Below are 18,574 nucleotides of genomic sequence, written 5' to 3' on the forward strand. Positions count from 1 at the left end.
TCGGATGACATTGAAGAAGAGCGAAGGGAGGAGAAAGAACAAGTGCAATATATGGAAATATGCAGTTGCCTTGGCTTTCTGTTCCTTTCCTTACGAATTGTTTATCTTCTTCTTGTTCGTATATCCCTGATTGGTGCATGTTAGACCCATCTTATGGCCTATTCAGGAAGCTTGGGCATCAGGAGGTGGCTCATGCTCGCTGGTAGTGTACATATTTCCATGCATGTCTACAAGGGTTTATGTTTTAAAGCCTACACGAATTATTCTGCACAGATAGATGTGGCTGACTTGTTTGGAAATTGTGAGGTAAAGTAAAAGCATGATCTAGTGATCTCATTGTTTTAAGTACCCAAGAGTTTTTATTTAAACTATTATCGTTTTAAAGTTTGTCGATAATTTTAAGATCTCATCTAGTGATCTCTTTGTTTCAAGCTATTTTTTTTTTTAAAAAATGGAGATAAGTTAAAAGGAGTAAATGTTTAGCTGAAGAAAAAAAAAAATATTAGAGCGGAAGTTATAAAAGATTGATGAAGATCTTTATATTAACAAATGATGAATTGCCTTTAATTTGCCCGGACACCCAGCTAGATATTTTTGATAAATAATTGGCCTGTGAAAATTTTAAATATAAATGTTTAACTTTTATGATTTGGGCTCATTATGCCACATCACGTCCAGCTCAGCCCAATTAGGATTTTTCGGCCTTATCCCAAATGGACAGCCCGAATCCAAGCCCAATCTGTCGCCATTTCCTATTTCTCCCACCCAACGCAGCAACGCTGCTTCTTTCTTCCTCTCCTCTTCCAATCTCTCTCCGTCTCTTCTCTTCTACCACCCATCGCTGCTCTTCCCACTTTCTCTCCTTCCTTCCTCGGCATTCATTGCAGCAATCCACCTTCTGTTCTGTAGAGGTACTGAAGAAGAAGAAGATGATGATGAAGAAAGAACCAAAGAGTGTCTGTCTTCTACCCTTAACTTTTAGCCTGTGTTTTTGGCTTTCTCGTTCTTTTAATGGCTTGTTTCCCTTGTTCTCTTCTAGTTCAGTGTCCTTCTAAACCTTCCTCCTTTTTTCATCAGGCATGAGTGTTTCTTCAATGCTTCAGGAGCCTGTTCTAGGTAAGCTTTCTGTTATTTTGATAAAGGAGTGCCTTGTCGCATACTTTCCTTTCATTTTAACTCTCTATCCAAAAGTCTGTGAGCAGATACTTGAAGGACACCCTTGCAGCCTTCGATTTACGAGTGCCCTAACGATTTCTACTTGTACCTTTAATGTAGCCTTCTCAGGTAGAGTGAGCAGTGATTAAAATCCATCCTTTATCATATGAGCAAACCCAGGCGTCGGATACTGGAAGAAGGGCGATTCTTAGTTTTGTTTATTCAGCTCGTTGGAACTTCCATAGATTTGCGGGGGTTTTGGCCATGAGCAGCAAGAAAGATGGGGAGTTGAGCTGCAGCAATGTGTCAGCTGGTGGACTCGTGTGGGTACGTCGTCCTAATGGCTCATGGTGGCCCGGCCGTGTTGTTGGCCTAGACGAACTGGAGGCGAAATGTGTGGTTCCACCGAGATCAGGGACTCCTATCAAGCTTCTTGGTCGGGAAGATGGAAGTATGTAAGTATATTTATCTATTAATCCACTCTTCTAATGGTAGTAAGTTTTTCCCACAGCTCTTATTAAATCGTCATGCCTTGAATGGATTCGGTTATCTATTTGGTTGTAGTGGAGAACTTTTTCTATGCTCATATCCACAGAAGATGCGTTTAATACCTTTAATATTTACCCTTTAGATTTGTGACTCTTCAAACATGTCATAGATAATTCTGTTCGACTCATATATTTTTTAATATTATTTTGGATTTATTCTTCCCTTTTGGATGATGTGAATTCTCTGTAGTAAACAGCAGATAGATTAAATCGAGGAAAACAATTTTCTCAATAGACTGTCATGGAGCCTTCCAGACATGTAGTTCATCAAATCCCACAATGTTGATAGGGAAACAGAATGAGTAATGCCACATAAACTGACAGTAGGAATGACATGATGTTTTACACTTCTTTATGTTTGTTTATGGTGTTCCATAGTTAGCCATATAGGAAGCCGAAATGTCTGCTGAGTTCATTTGTTTTAATTAAGATTTAACATCCTAGCTTCAACATAAGCTATAGAAGTTTTGAATTGATGCTAGGATGCACACGTTTCTCTTTTATTCAGCCTTGTTGTACTGTGATACCTGTCCAAACTTCAGTTTGTTAATAATCAACTTTGTAACCAGGGACTGGTATAATCTTGCAAAATCAGCTCGTATTAAAGCGTTTCGTTGTGGTGAATTTGATGAATGCATTGAGAAGGTCATGATTTCTGGTGTTCACTCAAAGAAACGCTCAACCAGTACAGGAAAGTACATCCGCAGAGAAGATGCTATTCGCCATGCTTTGGAGATTGAAAAGCCTCATGTTCTTGCTGGAAATCAGAATGGCTCAGGAAATAATGATTCTTTATCTTTAAGAAAGATGATTTATGATTTTCCTAAAAGGATGAAGATGTATAAGCTTGACAAACAACCAAGTCAAATAACCAGGAAAGTTGATGTTCTGGAAGAAGATTCAGCTCGAGAGGTTGCTCAACCTTTGATATCATGTCAACAGAAAAAGAAGCTTATTTACACTGATAGTAAGTTGAAAGAGAAAAAGAGAAGGAAAACTCCAAATGATTCAGAGGAAAATGGAGGGATAAAGCGAATGAGAGATCTTCAGGATATAGGATTGGGGATTGCATCAAATCGAAAGTCTAATGTGCATGTTAACAATTGGTGTTCAACTGAGCTACTGCCTGCCTCTCACCATGTTGTTTCACTCAGTGAATCAAACATTAGTGATTTTTGTAGTTCGAGTTCAATAAAAAGAAGAAAATATTCTGTTTCATCTCTGAAACGGAAGCAATCACATGTTACACAAGATCATGAGAACACAAAGATAAGAAATTGTCAGCGTTCACTAAGTAAGAAATCTAAGGTTACTAAAGTTATACTTCCATCATATGGTTATTTTGGTGGTTCTTTCCAAGGACAACAGCCATCTCTTTATGAACTTACTACAAATAAATTGAAGGAATCACCATCTGCTTCAAAGGCCTCAGATGTGCCTGTTATAATTAGCCCACATTATTCAGCATCTTCAAATGAGACACCATTGAATCCATGTGAGAACATTCACAAGATGGACAGTACAAAATTTGATTCTGAAGTGAAGGATTTTGAACTTGCAAGCATGTTGGAGGTTATTGACAATGAATGCTCTAATGCCCTCATTGACATACCATTGGTTGTGAGGGATTATCTTAGAGAAGGTAGCATATTACTCTTCTGTTTGTTTTTTAAGTTGATTGGTATTTGTTTCAAGTTGTGGACTTTGAATAGTATTGGGAATGATTTAGCTTGAAATTGCTTAAGAATGATTGGTCATATGTGCAGTGCATTATAAGTTAAAAACGTTTGTGATTTGTCATATGTGCATGCTGATCATTAATCATGTGTCTTATTTGTATATCTGACCATTTGGCTATGCAGCCCAAAGAGGGGGAGGGAAGTAGTATGATCCCCAACAAACAAGGAGTAGCTAATTTCTTTAGAATGCTAGATATAGGCATTATAAATGTCTTTCTTCTTTTTGTTCTTGTGATCCATATTTATCTATGATATGTTCTGCATACCTGAGATTCAACCTAGATTCTCACACCAAAGTCGGTTCATTGTGATTTGGTGGCTGCATACTTTCAATAGAAATTATGAAAAAGTTGAGAATTCTGAAAGATTCTGTCTCAAAATATACTGATTGTGATTGCACCGAAAAAGTGAATTTGGCGGCTGTGATGAAAAATGTTACATCTATTTATTTGCAATCATGAAGCTTGATTCTTCAAATTTAAAGATATCAGTAGCTTACTGCACGGAGATACAAAGCAGAGTTCAAGATTAATAAATTTCATGCAACACAAACCAGTATTTATGATTTTACTTGTTCTTATATTCATTGTTAATTTGCACATACAAATGCTATTTGGGTGCATGATGTACAACTTGATATTATTTTATCTGACATTGATCCATATATGTGCATGTGTTGTCCAAGTTACCAGCTATGTACAATTCTAAATGGTCTCATCAATTTAGTATTTAAATTTTGTTATACTTGATCAAAAATTCTATTTTGCCTCATCCTTTACGATGATTATTAATCATAGATTATAGTGATGTTATCATATTGACTTGTTTTATTTATTGAACCACAGATTAGAGTTATGAAATGTATGTCCATAGACTTATCTAATGTTACATGAGTGACTATAGGATTATAGCACTGATTTGTTTTTTCTGCATTTCTGTAGAGATGTTCTTATCTTAGGTCTTGAGTACTTTGCTATTCAGCATTATTAGGCGACTGATACACCATCGTCGAATTTTCTCCTTTAGACATTCAACTTTGTTTGTTTATACTATGACACCCCGTAGCGGAGTTTTACCATTATTTTCTGTATATTCAGGTTTGATTCATCTAATTAATTAAAATGGGTGCTAGCAGTTTTTGTAGCAGCTACAGTGTATCAACACATTTTCTGAGTGTTAATATTTACATATATCTCCATAGCATATGCCATTTATTTGACTATTTTCTCCGCTTTTAAAATAATTTAGATTTTGATATACACAAAAATCTGCATGGCGGCATATAGGCTTTAATTATGTAACTGGTTCTATATACAAAATTGGAGTTACAGATGTTGATATTACTTGCTTTTTTTCCTTATTAAGTAATGCTCTTGTAATTTTAGTGAGGCTAACTTTGCTATCTGATGGTGTTCCAGATCTTTCTATCACGATTGAAGACTTGCCGAGTAAAGACCTTGAGTGTGATGCAGCAGAAAACCAACATGGCATGTCCAGCCAGGGCAATCTTGTATCACACTACACTGAAGGACTTGGTGAGAGTAGCTTTACTGGAAATGCATATCAAGTAAATAACATCAGGAAAAAGACACAGAAGAAAACCTTGCAACAATATTTGAATGGGAAGAAGAACCTGAATGGATTAAGGTTTAACAAAAATGCAAATTCAAAAGGTTGCATAAACAGAGCTGATCAATCTAGCAATTCCTTGAAGGATAAAGTGCAGGAGTCTTCTGTGGGTTTTCACTGTACATTGGAGAGCCAATCGTTAACCTTTGATCCCTGTGGTCAGTCGGTCAAGGATGACTCGATCTCAGAGGCAGAAGGCATTGCCCAAGATCAGATCTCTGGTCCTCCACTCTCCGGAAATGTTAGTTACTCCCAATCAGGTGTTGTAGCAAACAACGGTTCTACACATTCAAGAAATCAAGATAGATTCTCCAAGATATGTTTTCAGGTTTCCACTCTTCCAAGACAATTGTTTCCTGAGGACAAGCTTTCCCTCACTGACCATGCCAAATACAAGGTTCTCAGGAAACTAAAATATACAGGTTTAGATTCACATCTGTTTGATGTTGAAGTGACTGTAAAATCACACTATTATGGATCCTATGTGCCGCTAATCTCTCTCACGAGTAAATTGAATATTAAAGAAATTGTTGGCCACCCAATACCAATTGAGGTAGTGAAAGATGGCTTTACTGATACCTTTTTGACTAAGAAACTTGCTTGTTCACCGGAGAATAAGAGTAATGCTTTTGTGAACTCACAACCAGGAAGGAAACACAATCATACCAATGTGACTTCTCTGAAAATGAAATATTCAGAAAGTAAGAAATCAAGGTTGTCTTCCAGAAAGATAAGAAGGCTGTCATCAATTAGTGTTGACGGCAAGAGGGGAGTAGAGAGAAAAATGGTGGCTAAAAGGTTGGCTGGATCTACTATTGCATGTGTGCCAATCAGACTAGTCTTCAGTAGAATCACGGAAGCATTGAGCTGCTCATCTTTATTGACAAGCATCAGTTAACATCAAGAAATGAAGAACATGACTAAACATGCTTCTGCTTATATGTATTCGTATCTAACTAGTTCCTAACAGTGTAAATGTTCACGGCTTGCTTTACGGGTGTGCTTGTATCCTTATCAGATTACAGTCCGTTGGGAAAGAGAAATTTTTGGGGCTTCATGTGGTTAGGTTGATGAATTTTGCCATTCTGTGATTTAATACTGTTGTAGGCATGGGAAACGGAGACACCTCCAAGTTTTGATGTAGTGAAATTTCACCAAAATTTTAACTTTTGTTGCTCGGTGAGTATCTTTGAATGTATTGGATATCTTTGTAGACTAGTGGCCTTGACAATTATATCCATTCATAAAATATATATTTTTTTCCCCTTTAGTCGACATGGTATCAGTAGTTGAATGCTTCAGGTTTCATGTCCTACTGCTTACTGGTGGCAATGTTATTTTCTGAGAATATAAAAGAATTAATTTCAATACTCAAAATCTTTTTGGCAAACAATTTGACTGATTAAATTAGCTGAATTATTATTCTTTAACTAAAAAATACCTGTTAATTTCTTTTTGCCTCGTTTGTTGTATGTTTTGCAGGTACACATCTGTGCACAATTTGTCAAACAAGAACTAAACCTCATTCCTCTGTGCACATCTGTAATGAAATGGGAGGTTGCAAAAGAGGTTTGTGAAATAAAAAAAAAATCGAATCATTGAGATTAATAGTTTAAGAACGTTAGTTAAATTTTAAATCTATTTTTTAATCTTAAAATTAACAGTTTGAGTGAGGTCAATAATTAAATTTTAAATCTATTTTTTATCTTAAAATTACTAATATGAGTGATGTCAGTAATTAATTAATGAGGCATAAAAAAAATTGGTAAGTAAGATCCATAACAAAAATTATAAGGAATTTTTTTTATTATAAAGAGAGATAAATTGTATAGAACCCTCGTCATTAAAGGGGGGAGTAAGAGAGCACTCTTAACTTCTCCCAACGTATTTTTTTTTTTAAAAAAAAATCTTGATGTGTAGTGGGACCACAAAAAATCCAAGAGCCTCCGGCTTTGACACATGATGTCCAAATACGGCAGGGACCGATTTCAGGATTTCACGGTCTGCAAAGAACCATCATGAGTTAAATCTCTCTCTATATCATGTGTAATAAGTGTAGTGGATTGCTAATACGACGGTTCTATATTTTTTATAACTATAATTATAAAATAAAAAATAATAATAATTTTAATTAATTTTATTGGTTATCTTTGAAATGACTGATCTAATGTTATAAATTTTTTTCATAAATTAAGAAGTATACATCGTGATCCGTCCAAAAACCCATCGTAGGATTAAATCATAAATATTTGAATGATAATTTAAATATTTTACTGTGATATTATAACCCCCGGGGATAACTATAATTATAAAATTGAATTAGGTCATAGTCTAAAATAATTCCCTAGATCAAAATTACTCGAGGATCGCCTAAGAGTAAAATGATTAGATTGACTAATTTAGTGAAAATCAACCATTAGATTATCTAATTGATGAAATTAATGGGTGAAAATTAAAAGGGTGCTCATCAGGTGTGTTTTCATCAAATGAGCCCTCTTTTTCCTTAAAAAGTCAAATAAGCGTCCTTCTATGCCACTTTTAAAGAGATCTATTTAAAATATCTTTATATTATTTAATTATTTAATCATATAAAAACTAACAACTGACTTCTACAATTATAGAAGATATTAACTAATTTCTACTCGTGACGGATCTAGGAATTTAAGCATGGAAAGGCGATCACGATATGAGCCGAGTGCAGTTAATTTTTACACGAAACAAAGAACGATATCTTCTATCTTCATCAGTAAAACCTCATAATACTCCGAATTATAATGCCAGTAAGGGAGGCGACCCAGCCCCGGTCCTAACAATTAGAAGGCGTAGGGCGAAACGATCAAAATAGGTCTTTAATTTTTTTATAAAGTAAAACTTATTTATAATGATTTCTTCTAATTTTTCTAGATGTAAGATCATCTATAATATTATTAATTTTAAGATTTTCTAAAATCTTTTTTTCAATAGATAAAATTGTTAATCCATTTAAAACCGTGCTGGTGCTGGTACTGGTGCAGCCGTGTAGAGAAGTGGCAAAGGCGCAGTCTCACTGTGATATCGTCGTGGAGTCGCCGATAAAAAGGAGAGCAAATAAAAATGAAAAGAGAAAGCTAAAAGAAAAGTGATGTAATTGTAAAAAAAAATCTGAGAAGTAGAGAATATGAAAAAGGAGATAGCGCTGGCGGAGATTGAAATTTGCTCGAGCTTGTCTGCTTATGCCGTTGTGTAGGGGTGTCAATTCGGATGGGTCGGGTTGAGTGTTTTTTTTTAACCCAACCCGAACCCGACCCGAACCCTAGTTCAACCCAAAACACTTCAATCCGAACCCGAACCCGACCCATATAACTCGAAAATCCGATTCAAAACAACTTTTTTGGGCTATTTTTCCTATAATTTTTCACTTTTATCTCAATACTCCATCATTATCATACAAACATGATATTAATATACATAAAAATATCTAACTTTTTAAAATAAAATTTGATTTAACTCCAAAAAAACCCACAAAACCTTATATTTAAGCCAACCCAGGTCGACCCGAACCCGACCCGACCCAACCCGAAATTTTTTTGCTCTCCAACCCTCCAACCCAAATTCGACCCGACCCCGACCCGAACCCGAAAATGCTCAACCCGAACCTGATTTTTTTCGGGTCGACTCGGGTTGGGTCGTCAGGTCGGGTTCATTTTTGACACCCCTACCGTTGTGCGGCGGCGGAAGAGCAGGTGCAACGGACAAACAGTGCCAAGTTTACAAAACCTAATTCTTAAAATAATTAATATATATATAAATTATATAAACATTTACAAGTTATGGGCCCCTCCAAGAGCACGAGCTTGTGCGGCAACGAAAGAGCAGGTGCACAGTGTAAGGTTTACAAAATTCTTAAAACAATTAATATATATATATTATATAAACATTTAGAATTGTTGACCCCTTCTAAACTTGGGCCCTGAGCAATCGCCCAAGATGGCCCGGCCTATGGGTTGGGGTTGAGGCGACCACCAACGCCACCTCCCTGTGAATCCGCCCCTGGCTTCTACAAATATATTATATAGAAGTTAGATGTTAGCTTCTATAATTTTTTAAACAGTGATTTTATATCATTTTAATTTTAATTTTAATTTTTTTTGAATGGTAATCTAATTAAAATAATATTACAATGAGTAAATTAATAAGTCCATAACACTTAATATATTTCAAATGATATTCATTTAAACAGGATGAAATATATAAAAATTAGTATGTAATTAACTTCTACGTTAGCCAGCATCTTCTACAACAGTGCTAAATCCAAATATATTTCAAGATAAGGGATGCTCAATTTTTTAGAGGGATATTCATTTAATATTGTTTTTTTTAGAAAAAGAGGCCCCTAGTCGAAAACACAAATGATGGTACCCTTATTATTATTTTTTCCAAAATTAATCGGCCAATTAATTTTGGACAAAAAAAATAGGATAATAAGTCATTTGAATAAAAATGCTAAAAATACTCATTTACACTTTCAAATAATTAAATATATAATACCAAAATAATTCCTTTTAATATTCCAACATATGATAAATATGTAAAAATCGCTCAATATATATATATATATATATATATATAATTAATTAATTAATATTAAAGTGCAGCCTACATATATTTAAAAATCAAATAATATTTGCCTTAAATTCCGTGTCTATATATGAGAGCAGGCTTATGACCCATGCCTAGGGCTCCAAATTTATTGGGACCCATAAATTTTAATATTTTATTTTTATTTTTATTTAATTCTTTTTATCAGAACTACAATATTAATTTTTAATAAAAAAATTAGTGTCGTCCACATATTTCATAGATTTTTTAATTACTATTTTGAATTATTCTATCTTGCATAGATTTTCTTAATTACTATTTTTAATTATATTCTATAACACCTATTCAACTTTTTTTTTCAATATCTCTAAAAAAAAAAAAATCTTAACAGTTAATGATTTCATAACTTTTCAATCTCTCTCATTATTGTTGTGTGTCTTTTTCCTTCCTCATTAGCAATTACATACCTCCTTCCCTGCTAATAAAAGATTTTTCTTTTGAAGTCCATCTTATACTTGAGATGAAGTTTTTTCTTCAACATGCTATAGATCTAAGCGCTCTTTGTCGCTTTTTTTTATATATATATATTTTAATTTTTATACTATTGATGATGAAGAACACCACTAAAGTGTGTTTTTATGTCAGCAGATTTAACTTGACTTGTGTGATTGTGTTTCTATTTTTTATTATCTATTAAGAAATAATTGTTTATCAATATAAATTATTCTACTTAAATTAATCAATCCAAATAAAAATTAATATTTATTTATTTATTATTATATTTTTACAGATAATAATCAAACTTTAAAATATTATCAAATTAAATCTACACAACATAAATCAGATTTTTTTTATTATTTTAATTTTAAGCAATTTTATTTTGATAAAATAGTATAGACTTATATTTTTTATTATTATTTGAATATAACTATATTTGCTAAAAAATGATTTTGGATATAAAAAAACTATGAAAAATAGAAAAATTTATTCAATCTAAAAAAATGCAATAAATTTGTTATTAATATTAATAATCAAAACTAAATAAAAATAATTTTTTTAAAATTAAAATTAATAAAATCTTATTTACGCTAATAATAACTCAAGAAAAATTAAATAATTTAATAATTTTATCAATTGAAAAAATTATTAGAACTTGAATATAAACTAATACTTTGTATCTCATAAAACCAAGAATTAAATTTTATTAAAATTTTTTTTAAAAAAAATTATTTTTTAAAAAGAATTAAATCTGTGATTGTTAGTCATGCATGAATGAAAAAGATGAGAAACAATTATTTTAAAAAAAAAAAAAATAATATATGCTCTTCATTCACCTGTGTACTTGCACGACCCCTGACTTTAATGCACATTCTCTGACCGGCTTGTTCACTCAACATAACTCAATCTAGGGATGTAAAAGAGCCCGGTCGCTTGTGAACAGTTCATGAATGACTCGGTCGAAACACAATTCGAATTTGAAGTTGACTGAGCTTGTGCTGACTTGATTAAAAAGCGAACCGAGCTCATATATGCCTACTTAGGAGCGTAGTCAGAATTTTATTTTGTTGAATAAGAAATAAAAAATTTAGGTTAACTTTGAATAGTGAATTCCCCGTTTACTATAGAGAGTAAAGGAGATCGTGCTGCGAGTAAGTTTACGATAAAAACATTAAAAAACAAGTTAGAATTAATGTGTTTATTAACTTATAAATATATTTATAATGAATTTTGTAAAATTTATCATTCTAATTTGATATTTTAAAATATTATTTTTGAATTTGATATTTTAAAATTTGTAGCGCATGGAATGACCAATTAATGAATTTATATGGGACTGATGCATAAAAAATTAAAATTATTAATGATATTTTTTAGAAAAGAGGTGGGGCTGGAGCCCACCCTAGTCTAGAGGTGGCTCCGCCCCTTGCCTAGTTATGACTTGCTTGGTAACTCGTTGAGTTAAACGAGTCCGTAATAATATATATTTGTATAATATATAGTATATTAATTTATTTATTAAAAAAAAATTTGAGCTCGAGTTCATAATTAAAAATCAAGCTCGAGCTCGAGTCGAGCCAGTAAGCTCATGTTTTGGCCCAGTTTGTCACCGCAAGAGAAACTGCAATTAATCTTCAACTTCAAGCTCTTCTAGAATATCATTAATTCGAGTTTGTCACCCCAATTTTCAGATGCACACGAGCCACAGTAATGTTTAGGAGGCAGTCCTGATCGTTGATTCTTTTGTCGTTCCTGAAGAAATAAGGTTAGATTTAGTGGTACTGCATTCAGCCACATGCACGCTCAGTGTAACACTGAAAGCTTGGAAATTTCATAATGTGTACAACGGAGCAGTGAGCTCTCGATTACTGACCATTATTTCACAATTTTAAATGCACTGTTGAAAAATCACTAACCTAGGGAAGACGATATATTGCTAACACAACCCTGAAGGACCGCTGAAGAAGATGGGGCTCAATTGGCAATGTTCTAGTCCGTTAATTGTTTACAAATATATTGAGCTAGCTAGGCCTTGTGCATATATTGTCTAAACTAGGCACGAACAGAGATTAATGGCCCAGTTTAGTAGATGAAATTAACGAGCATAATGAGGATTCATGATTGGTTGGGGCAGATGCATGACTCCTGAGAAAGAGGGAATTGAGTGAGAGGAAGAACATCGAGAGAAAACAAATATTATAATTAATGAGCAGAGGCTTTTAAGTAAAGGACAATTAATATTGTTGATTTAGAAATCTTATAATTTTCTCAATTAATTATTAATACCCTTCCCTTCGGTTCACATCTTCTTCGTCCTCTCTCGCTCGCTCTCTGACTGTGCGAGTTCAATCTTCTTGCTTAGGAAGTGTACTGGTCCTTCCCTGAAAGTTTTGAGGTCTCCATTGTCGTTGTCTGTTTGCGCTAATTAAGTTTACTTGTTTCAGGAAAATTGGGCCTGATGGACCCTCTGCTGTTAATCTCATTTTCCTTTTTTTTATTTCATTTCTTTTATCTCATTGAAAACTGATTTTTATTTATTTATTTATTTATTTATTTATTGTGTCTATTTGTATGTCCACCTATGAGGCCGCTCGCTGTGGGATTGACAAAGATACTTAAGGTGAGCAAGTCATCTTTTGCTAGGTTTACCACACACAACAAAAGAAAAAAAATACATATTACTTGAAACATTGAGGGAGTATTTGGTTGATGGATTTGGAAATGAGGAAATGAAATGATAGTACAAGATAGTATTTGGATTGTGAGTTTGAGAATGATAATTTGAGAATGATTTCTAAATTTATGGAAATCAACCAAACTCATATAACTAGGTGAGTTTCATTTTCATTTTCATTCTCATTCCACCTTACTATTAAACTCATACCCACAATCATTCCTCTCATTTAACCAAACGCCACCTGAGATCAATCTTACTAAATCTAAACAACCCAAAACAAAACCAAAGGTACAATTGTAAATGAACTGAACATTCATGAACAAACTTGATGTTTAGTTTGGTAAGTACTTCTTTATGTTCGTTCAATATAGACAAGATTAATTAAATAAACAAACTTGAACATATATGTGTTCAACTCGTTATGAACAATATTCGTGAATAACGTTCATGAATAATATTCATGATCTATGCTCATTAATAAAATTCTTATAAACATGTTAAATAACAAAGAACCTTTTAAAATCAACAAACAAGTTTGAATTATCAAGCTCAATGGTAAAAATTTCAAATAATTAAACAAATTTTAATTGAGAGCTCAATGATATTTAAATGAACCAATCTCAAGTTTGAATAATCATTTCAATAGCTTAGTCATTTTAGGATCGACTTTGTTGGTGCAATATCCCCTGGTTAAGGTTGACCAGATTGACTAAGCTTAAGTTGGCTCAAGTTTGAGTCTCAATATTTGGGTTTCGATGTTTGATAATATATGGAGATTGTAGGATCAATCGTCCGATTGGGAAGATTGTTGATACAATTTCCCTCTGGTCTAGGACTAATCAGTTAGATGTGAAGAAGAGTTAAGTATGTCAAAGGTTTGACCGGATACTTGACTGAGAAAGTCCTAACTAGAGGTTAGGCAGGTGAAAGACATAGTGAGTGAAGCTAGGCAGTTGGGAAATCCTGATGAGTGAAGCCAGGTGAAAGACCTAGTGAGTGAAGCTAGGCAGGTGAAAGTCCCGGTGAGTGAAGCCAGGCAATGGGAAAATCCAAGTGAGTGAAGCTGGGTGAAAGTCCTGGTGAGTGAAGTCAGGCAGTAGGAAAGTCCTGTTGAGTGAAGTCAGGCAGATGGAAAGTCCTGGTGAGTGAAACCAGGCAGATGGAAAGTCCTAATGAGTGAAGATAAGCAGATGCAATGACCAGGTGAGTGAAGTCAGACACATGGAAATCCAAGTGGGTCAAGGTTGATCAGACACCTAGTGTTGGGAAGTTCAAGTAGGTCAAAGGAGTGACCAGATACTTGGCACAAGGAAATCCAGATGGGTCAAGGGTGACCGAACATCTGGTGGAGGGAAGTCCAAGTGGCTCATGAAGGACCAGACACTTGGCACGAGATGGTAAGTCCAAGTGGGTCAATGTTGACCGAACACTTAGCACAAGGAGAAAAGTTCAAGTGGGTTAAAAGATTGACTGGACACTTGGTGAAGAAGTCCTGACAGGTCAAGGTTGATCGGATGCTAGGCATGAAGAGTTCCAACAGGTCACAGTTGACCGGATGTTAGAATTGGGGACCCTTGAGCTTGAGTTAAGCAAGTCAAGGATGGTCAATCGATCAACAGATCGATTGGGAGAGTGCTGCGATAAACAACAGCCCAATCGATCAGCTGATCGATTGGGCGCCTGAATCGCGAGCACAGAAGCTTCCCCAATCGATCGATCGATCGATTGGGGCTGGTTTTCTCCCGCAGATGCGAGGAAGCCTGAATCGATCGATCGATCGATTCAGGCAGTTTCCAGCAGAGCACAGAGGCGCTCTGAATCGATCAACCAATCAATTCAAGTTTCCCCAATCGATTGGTCAATCAATTGGGATGTGACCACTGCGAAGGAAGCATCGAGTTTGAAATCGTCTTCCTTGCAATTACTCATTTATTCTCCACGGTCTTCTCTCACGATTCTCACAGGTTATCACCGCCAGTTCTTGAAGCGTCTTAGAGTCAGGTGTTGTTGCATTTCCAAGGTCAAGAGGTGTTCTAGACAAGAAGGAGAAGCAAGCTAGGGTTTCCTCATTGTAAATCTTGTAAGATTTGTTATTGTATTAACTTATATTTATTTCTTCTTGTATTGAGAGGTTGTACAAGGCTTCTCCGCCTTCGGTAGTTATCGAGAAAGAGTGTTTTTCTTAGTGGAGAGTGTGTCATGTGTGGATCCTTAGATTAGTCACCTCTTCTTGAGGTGGATACCAAGTAAGTCTACATGTTAGCGTTGTGAGTCTTGTTTCGAGTTATTTCCGCTGCATATCAACAACACCGAAGCAAGCAAACGAAGCGCGACGAGTTATTCACTCACCCCCTCTAGCTACAAATCGACCATAACAGACTTGATTTAGCTTGGTTATGTTGGTGCAATATTCCCTAGGTCAAGGTTGACCTGGTTGACTGAGCTTGAATCAGTTCAAGCTCGAGTCTTGATGTTTGGATTTCGATGTTTGACAATACATGGAGACAAGACATGGAGATTACAGGTGCAATTGTTCATGTGGTGGATTATGAAGAAGAGTCGAGTAGGTCAAGGTTGACTGGACACTTGACTGGGAAATCCTGGTGAGTGAAGCCAGGTGAAAGACCTAGTGAGTGAAGCTAGACAGAAGAAAAGTCCTGGTGAGTGAAGTCAGGCAGTTAGTGAAAATCCTAGTGAGTGAAGCTATGCAGACGGGAAATCTTGGTGAGTGAAGCCAGGTGAAAGACCTAGTGAGTGAAGCTAGGCAGAAGGAAAGTCCTGGTGAGTGAAGCCAGGCAATTAGTGAAAGTCCTAGTGAGTGAAGCTAGGCAGAAGGGAAATCCTGGTGAGTGAAGCCAGGTGAAAGACCTAGTGAGTGAAGCTAAGCAGTATGGAAAGTCCTGGTAAGTGAAGCCAGGCAAATGAGAAGTCCTAGTGAGTGAAGCTAGGCAGAAGAAAAATCCTAGTGAGTGAAGTTAGGTGAAAGTCCTGGTGAGTGAAGCCAGACACAGGAAATCCATTTGGATCAAGGTTGATCAGACATCTGGTGTTGAGATAAGTCCAAGTGAGTCAAGGATGACCGGACACTTGGCACATGGAGAAAAGTCCAAGTGGGTCAAAGGGATTGACCAGACACTTGGTGAGGGTTTCTAGCAGGTTAAGGGTGACCAGATGCTTGGCATGATGTACCAACAGGTCATGGTTAACCGGATGTTGGTTTAAGGGGTTTTGGACTTGATTTTGGGCGAAATCATGAGCTGGATCGATCAGCCGATCGATTGGCTCATGCCCAATCGATCAGCTAATCGATTGAGCGAGTCTTTGCGACAAGCCCCCTCCCAATCGATCAATGGATCGATTGGGAGAATCGCGCAATCGCACAGAACAACTCTGGATCGATCGGTGGATCGATCCAGAGCCTCCAATCGATCGGGTGATCGATTGGGAGGTTCTGTTTTCGTGCGATAAGGGCTGGATCGATCAGCCGATCGATCCAGACAATTCCCAGAACATAGAGGCACTCTGGAACGATCGATCGATCGATCCAAAGCCTCCCCAATCGATTGGGAGCAATCCGATCGATTGGGATTCGACCGTTGGCGCAGGATATAGCTGTTGGCGAGCGTCTCTCTCAGCACAACTTCAACGGCTTCAATCCTTCTCTTCAGCGATCTTCACAGCGACTCCACAAAGTTCTCACCGCCAGTTCTTGAAGGTTCTTGGAGGCTTGTGCTGGTGCACGTCCAAGTCAAGAGGCGAGGAAGAAGTTAAGGTTAGGGTTTCCTTGTGCATATCTTATAAGATCTTATTGTATTTTGTTTCCCTTTCCTTTCTTCTTGTACTGAGAGCTTGTAAATCTTCTCCGTCTTCGGTAGTTACCGAGAAGGAGTGTTTTCATAGTGGAGGGTGCGTGAGTGTGTGGATCCTTGGATTAGTCACCTCTTCTTGAGGTGGATACCAAGTAAATCATTTGTGTTAGCGTTGTATGTGTTGTTTCTTGTATTTCCGCTGCATATCCTTGAAGAAACAAGCAACGAAGAGCACGAGGAGCGCGCCGAGCTATTCACCCCCCTCTCCTCTAGCTATATATTTGGTCCCAACAGGTTACCTTATCAAAAAAGTTTGAACCCTCTAAAACATGGCTCAACTTAACTTGTTTACAACCCTAACTAAAAACAAACAATATTAATACCCGAGTTTTTTCTTAGGAGAATGTTATCTTTGAACACATATTTAATTGGACTTCATTTGACTTCATTCTTCAGTCCTACTTGAAGGAGGGGCATCTGATGGCAGTCAGATTTTTTCTCTGGAGAATGTTATCTTTGAACACATATTTAATCAGACTTTATTCAACTTCACTTTTTAGCCTGACTTGAAGGAGAGACATCTTATGGTAGTCGGGTTTTTTCTCTGAAAAATGTTATCTTTGAACACATATTTAATCAAACTTCATTCGACTTTATTGTTCAGTCCAACTTAAATGAGGTACATCTGATGGTAGTCATATTTTTCTCTGGAGAATGTTATCTTTGAGCGCATACTTAATCAAACTTCATTTGCCTTCGCTCTTCAATACGACTTGAAGGAGGGACATCTAATGGTATAGCCGAATTTTATCTATCCAGAAATTGTTATCTTTGAACACATACTTAATCAGACTTTATTCGACTTCACTTTTCAATCCGACTTGAAGGAGTGACATCTGATAGTAGTCGGGTTTTTTCTGTTGAGACCGATTATATAGCTAGAGGGGGGGATGAATAGCTCGGTGCGCTTATTGTGCTCTTCGTTGCTTGTTTCTTCAAGGATATGCAGTGGAAAATACAAAGAAAACAACTACAACGCTAACACTAAGAATTTACTTGGTATCCACCTCACAAGAAGTGAATAATTCAAGGATCCACACACTCACGCACCCTCCACTATGAAAAATACACCTTTATGGTAACTACCAAAGGCGGAGAAGCCCTACAATACTCTCAGTACAAGAAGAAGGAAAGGAAAATACAAAATAAGCAAAATCTTATAAGATATGCACAATAAATCCTAACCCTAGCTTCTTCCTCTCCTCTTAACTTGGAAAACCTCCAAGAACCTTCAAGATCTGGCGTGAGAGCTGTGGAGAAGTCGCTGTGAAGATCTGTGCTCGCTAGAGAAGAAGGTCGTGAGTTCTTGTCGAGAGGTTTCGAAGAAATCGCACTCCACCAGTTAAATACGACGCCAACGGTCGGATCCCGATCGATTGGATTGCTCCCAATCGATCGGGGAGGCTTTGAATCGATCGGTCGATCGATCCAGAACGCCTTTGTGCTCTCGGGAAATGCCTGGATCGATCGGCTGATCGATCCAGGGCTAATCGTGCAGAATCACGACTCCCAATCGATCCACTGATCGATTGGGGGCTCTGGATCGATCGGTCGATAGATCCAGAGCTATTCTGTGCGATCACACACTTCTCCCAATCGATCCACTGATCGATTAGGAGGAGGCTTGTCGTAAAGACTTGCCCAATCGATCAGTCGATCGATTGGGCATGAGCCAATCGATCGGCTGATCGATCCAGCTCATGATTTCTCCCAAAATCAAGTCTAAAGCCTCCTAAACCAACATCCGGTCAACCATGACCTGTTGGACCATCATGCCTAGCATCCGGTCACCCTTAACCTGCTAGAACTTGCTCACCAAGTGTCCAGTCAATCCTTTGGACCCACTTGAACTTCTACCAGATGTCTGGTCAACCTTGACCC

The 18,574-nt window shown here is 36.5% G+C and overlaps 1 protein-coding gene across 2 annotated transcripts; it reads left to right on the forward strand.

Moving 5' to 3' along the window:
- The first annotated feature begins 642 nt into the window (after nucleotides 1–642).
- Nucleotides 643–6,255, forward strand: LOC121970544 (uncharacterized protein At1g51745-like). 2 transcript variants are annotated; one of them, XM_042521324.1, is made up of 5 exons: nucleotides 643–956; nucleotides 1,078–1,116; nucleotides 1,276–1,606; nucleotides 2,273–3,345; nucleotides 4,861–6,255. In XM_042521324.1, the coding sequence occupies exons 3-5, from the start codon at nucleotides 1,503–1,505 to the stop codon at nucleotides 5,967–5,969; spliced, it is 2,286 nt and encodes a 761-aa protein (XP_042377258.1). In that variant the 5' UTR covers nucleotides 643–956; nucleotides 1,078–1,116; nucleotides 1,276–1,502; the 3' UTR covers nucleotides 5,970–6,255. The 2 variants fall into 2 exon arrangements, with proteins under 2 accessions (XP_042377258.1, XP_042377257.1); XM_042521323.1 differs by having other exon boundaries at nucleotides 745–956; nucleotides 1,276–1,610.
- Nucleotides 6,256–18,574: the final 12,319 nt, after the last annotated feature.

Source organism: Zingiber officinale, chromosome 4A, assembly GCF_018446385.1.
Source record: "Zingiber officinale cultivar Zhangliang chromosome 4A, Zo_v1.1, whole genome shotgun sequence".
Lineage (NCBI taxonomy): Eukaryota > Viridiplantae > Streptophyta > Magnoliopsida > Zingiberales > Zingiberaceae > Zingiber > Zingiber officinale.